This window comes from Nycticebus coucang, chromosome 1 (assembly GCF_027406575.1).
Source record: "Nycticebus coucang isolate mNycCou1 chromosome 1, mNycCou1.pri, whole genome shotgun sequence".
NCBI lineage: Eukaryota > Metazoa > Chordata > Mammalia > Primates > Lorisidae > Nycticebus > Nycticebus coucang.
In genome coordinates, this window is record NC_069780.1 from 91054208 (window position 1) to 91063353 (window position 9146).

At 36.8% G+C, this 9146-nt stretch overlaps 1 protein-coding gene across 3 annotated transcripts in view; it reads right to left on the reverse strand.

The window, feature by feature from the left end:
• Positions 1 to 2183: 2183 nt before the first annotated feature.
• Positions 2184 to 9146, reverse strand: part of NPY1R (neuropeptide Y receptor Y1) — a 28317-nt gene continuing 21354 nt past the window's right edge. For all 3 annotated transcript variants that reach the window (XM_053583924.1, XM_053583906.1, XM_053583914.1), the window contains 2 exons: positions 3989 to 4839; positions 2184 to 3882 (listed from right to left, as the gene is read on the reverse strand). In XM_053583924.1, coding sequence (XP_053439899.1) covers positions 3430 to 3882; positions 3989 to 4687 — 1152 coding nt within the window. In that variant the 5' untranslated portion in view covers positions 4688 to 4839 and the 3' untranslated portion in view covers positions 2184 to 3429. The remainder of the gene's footprint in view (positions 3883 to 3988; positions 4840 to 9146) is intronic.

Below are 9146 nucleotides of genomic sequence, written 5' to 3' on the forward strand. Positions count from 1 at the left end.
TTTGAAATTACAGTGTAATATATATTTATATTTCCCTGGAAAATTGTGGAAATAAAATAAATTACAATATAGTAATATATACTTTTTTTTTTGAGACAAGGTCTCACTTTGTTGCTCTCAGTAGAGTGCCGCACCATCACAGCTCACAGCAACCTCAAACTCTAGGGTTCAAGCAATTCTCTTGCCTCAGCCTTCCAAGCAGCTGGGACTACAGGTGCCTGCCAGAACACCCAGCTATTTTTAAGAGATGAGGTCTTGTTCTGGCTCAGGCTGGTCTTGAACTTGAGAGCTCAGACGATCCACCCACCTGGGCCTCCCAGAGTGCTAGGATTACAAGTGTGAGCCACCGTGCCTTATATTCACATTTTCTTAAAGAGGGATGAAATATCCAGTTAACAGTAGAGAAATAAAATGAACATGAATAGTGTAATTCTATTTTTAAGCTGAATTTTCTAATTTAGTGGGGGATTATGAATACATATAATGGCCACGTTCTCTTAACTCTGTCTCACTCCATCCTTTTCTGCAGCTAAAATTAGAAAGGAAGTGAAGGGTACTGTCAGGCTCTAATGTTGCAACTTGTAGAGAGAAAAAGTATCTTCTAAAACTCTATCCTAGGCACAGTTCAGTGATTAGCTTAGTAGATCATTACTTTTCCTTTTCAAGGCTCATACAAATATTTTAACTTGAGCTTCAATTTCCTCTTTTCTGAGGTATTAATAGGTACTCAAGTATCTATTAACTTGTAATATTACGTATTACAAAATAATATTACAAAGTAGTATCAACATAGTATTTGGCACATAATAAGTTTAAAAATACTAGCTATAAACAATACATTCCAAATTCATATAAGCTACACTATAATTATGCTCTTTTTCTAAACTAATAATTGATTTTTGCTCTTACGTTTAAGAGAACACAATGGGGCCGAGATTGGTGGCTCACATCTGTGATCCTAGCACTCTGGGAGGCAGAGACAGGTGGGTCCCCGGACCTCAGGAGTTCCAGACCAGCCTGAACAAGAGCAAGACACCATCTCTACTAAAAATAGAAAAGTAGCTGGTCATGATGGAGGGCGTCTGTAGTCCAAGCTACTCAGGAGGCTGAGGCAGGAGGATTACTGAGCTCAAGAGTTTGAGGTGTCTGTGAGCTACGCTGAGGTCATGGCCCTCTAGCCGGGGCAACAGGGTAGGACACTGTCAAAAACAAACAAAACACCAGTGGCTTTATAGTTTATATTTAATATGTTTAATATGACCATTTATTTCTTCTTGAATTCCAATGCGTTTTGTTGCTGAAACTAGACTTTACTATAGCTCGTCAACATCTTTGCACAAAACAGAAGAATTTGATATTCAGTTCATTATTTATGGTTAAGGAATCAGCAGCCTACACGGCTGCATGGTAATTCTAGAAATGGCCTTCTAAGCAGATGTACTGACAGAGAAGCACCTACATATTAAGACTATTCCCAAATAGCAATTTGTTTCCATAGTACCTAAGTAAAAACAGACAGAATTTCCTATTTATTTCCAAGAACAGAAAAACATGAAGTAGTTAAGAATTTCAGGTTTGGGTAAGGAAAATGATATTAAATATTAAAAGTTGGTTTAAAAATTGTTTTTCTTTATTCTGTTAATAAGGGACTTTCTTAAGCTATAATCTGACTTCAAATTAATATTCAATATTAAAAGTTTGATATTTATTTGGCTTACAAGACTGATGATGCAAGTTCCTAAAATGTAAAATGTCATTTTTGTGTGGTTTAGGGCTGAAAATGTTATAATAAAAGAGAAAATACCTTCTTAATAAAGATTAACTTAGGAGAAAAAGTCCAAAAAGACATTAAGATGTGAATTCTATATGATCATAAATAAGAAGGAAATTGTCCCAATTTCCTAATAAGGAAATTATTCTCTCATTTGTTTTAATATATTTTTTTACCTTCTAAGTACTTGGCACTGTGCTATATGCACCAGGGACAATAATGTTATAGTTGACTGCCTTCACGAAGCTTAGTATCTAGCAAGGGAAGGACACTGAGCCGCAATGGTTGTAACACAAGGTAGAAAGCGTTTCATTAGCAGGAAGATAGGGGATGCTGTGAGAACATCCAGGGAAGGAAGTCATGGGACAAGAAAACATTGAAGAGAGCGACAAAAGAGACTTCTCAGAAAAAGCAAAAACAATTTCAATTTTAATAAAGTATCTGCCCTTCTGAAATCAAACATATTTAATACTTTGTACAATATACTGAAAGTATGTCTTGTTCTTTAAAATATCATTTCTGAAGATGATTCTGAGGCTCACTCATGATTACAAGATACGTGGAATCCGGCATACTAACATGACATAATTACTCCATACTCTATACAGTGAGTTATTAATAGGACACCATAAGTCACACAGATTACACAAGTTAACATGTGCTAGATAAAGTGTCCTCAGTTTGGGGGTGTTTTTCCCTGCTAGCTGAAGTGAGCTTCCTTTTAACACTGTACTATACTTTGGTGTCAATAGCTTTGAAAGATAGACACTGAAAGTTAAAAACGAGTTACTGTATTTGGCACTGCTGCATGGAAAAGACAGTGTGAGTTTCTATGTACTGTAAGCTGGAAAAGCTGGAAATGCCTTCTGAGTTACATGTTTATGCCAGAAAGTTGGACAAACACTGATCAGTCTGTAAAGAATGGAAAAATCTCTTGACCACCAACTCAAACGATAATAATTCAGCCTACTAACTTACTTGTTAATTACTTTGAGACGCTTTGATTGTCAGGTACTAAAATAGTTTTGAAGTTAGAGAACTGCTTTCTCTCTGAAGTCTTGTAGGTGGCCCAATTCCCCATGTTATTCACAGCTGAGCAAACATTATTGATACATTTTTGTCTTAATTTAAATAATAATCAATTGGAGCAAAAAAGCAAATCATGTCTGAAAGTCCTTTGGCTCCACATCCTGATCCTGAATGCTGCTTTTGAATACTGTCACCTCTGCAACAGACTGAAATGATGCCTATCATAACATGAGGATGGCCCAATCAATTGACAATCTAAACTCATAAGGACTGCCCAATCTAATGAGAGCATCAGGTGCTAGTGCTTCTCAATCAGTTAATAACAATACTTGGAAGAAATTTCATTCCAATAAATATGGTATAAAAGTCTTTATATTATAGTTCTAAGTTCACGAAAAGCACTTCAAGGATGTCTTGTCAGAACTATCACCACAAGATGCCAAAACGTATACATTTTGTTCCAAATGTAATTATGACACCTATAACAAAAGCAGTAAAAAGCAAGACAAGAAAACCCTGGTCTGTCTCAAATGATTTCAACCCCATTCCTTAGGAGAATGGGTAATACAAGTATGCTGCTGTAGGCTGTGCTTATTTTTAAACATCTGAGACCATATTCTACAGCAGTTTTAGATTTTTTCATTGTCATCATTGTTAATTTTTTTAAATGCAACTGGGCTTGCTTGCTTCAAAGAAGTCTTAGAAACATCTGTGTGCATGGTGGACATGGCTATTGTCTCATAGTCATCGTCCCGAGACCGGAAATCACAGAAGTTAAAGAAGAAATGCAAGTCTCTCTGGAAGTTTTTGTTCAGAAATCCATAAAATATGGGGTTGACACAGGTGGATATCATTGCTGTTAGGTGGCAGAGCAGGAATAACAGATTATGGTTGCATGTAGCAATGATCTGATGATTCCAATCAAATACGGTGTTGAAGATGGTAAGGGGGAGCCAGCAAACGGCAAAGGCTACCACGATGGAGAGCAGCATGATGTTGATTCTTTTGGTCTCACTGGACCTGTACTTACTGTCTCTCATCCTGTCCATCATGTTGTTCCTCCTTTTTAAGCGTATATATATCTATGGAGGAAAAAAAAAATAAGTTCGAAGGGAACCACTGAATTAATGAGAAATTCTGCAGAAAGAAGGTAAAAATAGAAATTATAGGGGAAAGCAATTGTCTTACCTTGAAGTAGCAAATGAATATAAAACAGAGTGGACCAAAATACTGCAGCACCAAGAGCAGTGTGGTATAAGACAACCTGTGAGAGTCCGACGGAAATTTATCAAAGCACACGTACTTGTCCTTGAACGCATCAAGTGTCACATTTTGGAATGGTTCATCAGTCAATACTTGGTAGATCAGGAAAGGCAGAGAAGAAGCCACAGCAAGGACCCACATCACAGCAATACCTATGTAGGCATGTCTATTATTGGGTCGCCACCCTCGTGGGTTGATTATCAGCTGATGCCGTTCCACAGCAATGAGAACCAGAGAGAAAATGGACACAGTGATTGAAACACATTGAACAAAAGGATTCAACTTGCACATTGCCTCACCAAAGACCCAGTGGTCCATTAATGTGTAGACAAATGTGAAGGGGAGACACATGATGGCAACAAGCAGGTCTGAGAAGGAAAGGTTCACAATCAGGATGTTGGTAACATTTCTCATCTCCTTTTGTTTCAAGATGATTATGATCAAGGCCAAGTTTCCAGAGACACCAAGAATGATCACAGCTCCATAAGCAAGAGCTAATGTAAATATCATGGCCAAGGGCAGATGACAATCATCATTTTCAAAAGCCAAAAACTGGGAATTCTTCTCTGAAAAATTATAGTGGACTGAATGATTTTCAATCTGGGAAAATAAGGTTGAATTCATTTTGATTGGTTTGGTTGTTACAGATTATTTTAGATAAATGGAAATTACGTTTCTTCAAAGCAGGTCAACTGTTCAGGTTATTCTTATTCCCCACATTGGAATCCACTTAACCAAAATTATTCTGAATTCTTCATTCCCTTGAACTGAACAATCTGTAAAGAGAAAATGACCAATTGCATTACGAATCTTATTGAGGGCAGTCAAAATGAATTCTGACTCAGAACTCTTTAAACTGAAAGCACTGAAATAAATAAACAAAAGCTGATCTCGTAAACATCTTTCCAACAGCAGAAACAAGGCAAACATTCTAAATAAAAAAAAAAAACCTGTAAAATTTTTAATAGGACTTGCTTACGCATTGAGTTTCAGAAGAACATAGTAAGGAATATGTAAACCTCATGCCAAGTCTTATATAAACAGTACTATAAACACATTCCTACGCATTGTAAGAATGTGAATGTATAATAAACTACTTAATGCACATATTAAAACATAAGAAAATGTATGAAAGAAACAAAGCAAAACAAAAAAACCTAATTCTTCCTTATACCTAATTCTTCCACAGAAATGGAAGAATTAGTGTAGAGGTCAAGCTGTAGTAACGCTCCACCATACACTGGACTGCTTTCTACCGCAGACATTCAGCATGGACACATTCAAAAGGAGATGACAATACGGCAAGACATCAAAAATGTGTCTTTTGCCATATGTGAGACTGCTGAAGGACCAGATGTTTAATCAAGAAAATACTTAGCATGGACGGATGGTAGAGATGTCTTCTCACATTTTAATGGGCAGCATGTAGAATGAACAGCACTGGGCTTAGATTGTCACGTCTAACTATGTGAACAACTTGAAAGTAGGATTGAGAGGTACACATTATGTTTTTTTTAATCAATTATGAGGAACAAAAGTTTAATCAAGTGAAATGAACTGCCTGCAAATTTAGCAAGTGCTTACTCAAGAAAAGTCATAAGCCCTATAGGAAAGACCACTTCTGTGGAGTACTTACACTGTGCAGAAGATTCAAACTTTAAGATTCTTGATTTTATTAATATGTCAGAAACTCTCAAAGGATTTCTAAGGTTTTATTCATGTAAGCATCCTCCTTCCCCACCAGGCACACGCACACACACACTCTCTCTCTATATATATCAAATACAAGGATCTAGATTTCAGTTGTAATTTTGATTTTTCACAGAATTTTGTGTTATAAACACTTTTCTCTTGCTCGTAAGACAAAATCACAGACAACAGACTTGTAGAGATTTAAAAATCCTTTATAAAAAGTCTCTGGTTTTCCCTAGAATACTAAATAAATAGATGAGATTTCTTATGCTAATTTACACGTCATTTTGCCGAGTTAAGAGACTGTATTGCATTTCCTTCTTTATTTTATGAAAATGAAGAAAATTTGTGATGATGTACTTGCATTGCAAGCAAGATAATAAATTTAATGAACCCCCAAATGCACTTGCTTTTTAAGTAATGCATCTAATGAATCTTCCCTTTAGTGTTTTTGCTTTCTAAATGCAGGATATTTTTTATTATAAAAATATGATTTGGCATTGTAAAACTGAGGAGGAATAAAAATAAAAGTTGCTATCATGAAGTCAGAATAAAAGTACTAAGAATGGTAAGGGAAGGATTTCACCTGTGAATGTGATCAGAAATATGGTACTCTCTTCCTCTATGCAATAACCTATGACTCCCTAATACTATTGTGAAAATCTTACTTCTCTCAAGAATTCTAAAGGCGGAGGGAATGATCACTGATAGTCACTTGTGGTTTGAGAATGAATCTTGAAGAAGTAGGTAATAAACTGAAATTCTTTGGCAGTCTAACTTTCCCTAAGAATTTGAGAAAATTGTACATTGTACTTCATATTTAAGTTACTACGGAGATATTTAATGTTATTGGTCAGTTAATGATGAGTTTTTCTTCACCACTGAAAGTAAAACTAGCTCAGCAAGAAAGAGCGTCCTCTTTATCCTATAGCTTCTCATGGTTCCCCATCACCAAGTACTACCAGGTGAAGGAAGATCTTGATAAGGAGATCACTGAGGGCATTCCCCAGCCTGACTCTTGAATTCCTTTATGTTATGCCTCCTTTCCACTCTTTGCTCCAACGACTCCAAAGTGAATGTTCTATTCAGGGCAAGCCAGTCTGTTCACACTCTACCCCACACAGCCCTCTGCATCTCCACCCCTGCCACTCCTCTGGCTGGGTGTTCCCGTTTCTCTCACTATCAATTCAAATTCTACTCATCTTTCAAGACCCCATTTAGCCCTTTGAATCTATGATTGGAGCCTGTCATTTTTAATGTAATGTCTTTACAGGTGGACATTGTGTATACTTCATAGTACCGTGAAGATATTAGATTTAGAATAAAAATGTGTTGACTGATATAGTAGATGCAGGGTGAGAATTATTATAGTCCTTTTATGTGAAAAATTAAGTTAATTTTTTTTTTTTTTAGAGACAGAGTCTCATTTTGTCACCCTCGGTAGAGTGCTGTGGTGTCACAGCTCACAGTAACCTTCAGCTCTTGGGCTTAGGCGAGTCTCTTGCCTCAGCCTCCCGAGTAGCTGGGACCTCAGGCGCCCACCACAACGCCCAGCTATTTTCTTGTTGCAGTTTGGCTGGGGCTGGGTTTGAACCCGCCACCTTCGATATATGGGGCTGGTGCCTTACCCACTGAGCTACAGGCACTGCCCCCAATATGGAGTTAATTATAACTCTGCTACCTTTGAGAAATGGCATTTTTTCTACTGAGTTAACTTAGCTACCCAGAAAATGCAAATTTTTTTTAATTTTTACTTTTTTGGAGTTGGCAAGTTCCTTTTACTACACATTCAGTAGTCCTTCCAGTTGGGTAAAACAGTTTGCACTGGATAAAATGTGTATTTTCAGTTTATCTTAGGTCATTCTATTAGGTCAGGAGGTCAGGAATATAGTAGAAAATGTTATTATTTTATGCAAAACAAAAGAGAATTGTTTCTAAAAGAACATTCATCCAACAAATATTTACTTAATACTTACTTGTGTTAGGCATAATTTTCGTGGAAAGAATGGGACCTTTTCACTGAGTTTCTAGTTCAAAAGGGTTACAAAAAAATAAATTAGTAAAAGATATACAGTGCTCACAGATAATAAGGGCTATGGAGAAAAATAAACCAGGGAAGAGGGACTGGGATTGTTGGGAGTTGTAGTTTATTACAGGGTGGTGAGAGGAGGTCTCTCACTTTCTGCGAAGGTAGCATGTGAGTCCAGACCTGAGAGTAGTGAGCAGGGAGGCCAGCAGTGCCTCATGGACGCCTCCCATAAGGAAAGAACAAATATAAAACCCTAAGGCTGGAGTGTACCTGGTGTGCTAAACAGCAATGAGAAGTAGGATAACTAACCAGGAGACTAGTAGGAAATAGATTGGGAAGGTACAGACTGTGCAGGGCCTTCTAATGGGATGATCTTTGCTATTTACTCTGAAAGAGATGGGGGGGGTCGATGTAGTCTTTTGTTTAAAAATTACTATTCTAGCTGCTGTTTGCAACATATTTAAAGGAAAGAGAAAAAGTAGGAAGATTCATTAGGAGGCTAGTGCAATAATCCAGGTGAAAGATAACAGGGGCACAGACCAAGGTGTTTGTCATGAAAAGAAAGAAAAAGAGAAATTTCATGTCCACTGAATGACTTTGGCAAAAATTGATACATATAGGAATCCATGGACACACTTACTAAATTACTGCACTATGTGGGCTACAAAGACAGCTTTCTTGCAGAGGAGTTTCAACATATGAAAACTACTCTGCTACCTTTGAGGAATGGCATTTTTTCTACTGAGTTAGCTACGCAGAAAATGCAAATTTTTTTTATTTTTACTTTTTTTGGAGTTTGCAAGTTCCTTTTACTACGTGCACATTCGGTAGTCCTAACAGTTGGGTAAAACAGTTTGCACTGGATAAAATGTGTATTTTCAGTTTATCTTAGCATAATTTCAAGAAATAACTGTCAGAAAATAACAGTACTAAGAGCTTATATACTTTATCTTTGCAAAAGAAAATCATTTGATACCTACTATTCACATTGGTATTTGTAAAATAAGCTATGCAACTACAGACACTATAAAAACTAAAAACTGTTAAAGTTTGGTATAACTATCATGTGCATTTAGAGCCCAAACAGCGGCACATACTGCATTATTACCAGTTGGTAAATTAACCCCCTTGCAGAAGGAAATTTTCTTTTCTTTCTTTCCAGTTTTCTTTTCCTTTGGCTTTTCCCTGTTTGCTGTTCTCAGTGCTGTTGCTACCAGAAAATACGGCTCTCTGGTCATAACCTGCTGCAGATAAATTTTTACAAATATTCAAGATTGTTTGTTCACCTCTCCTGTTTTGGAAAAGCAATGTCAGCCTTGTGACATACAGCCTCTCAAAGTTACTGCTAGGTTATCTAAATGA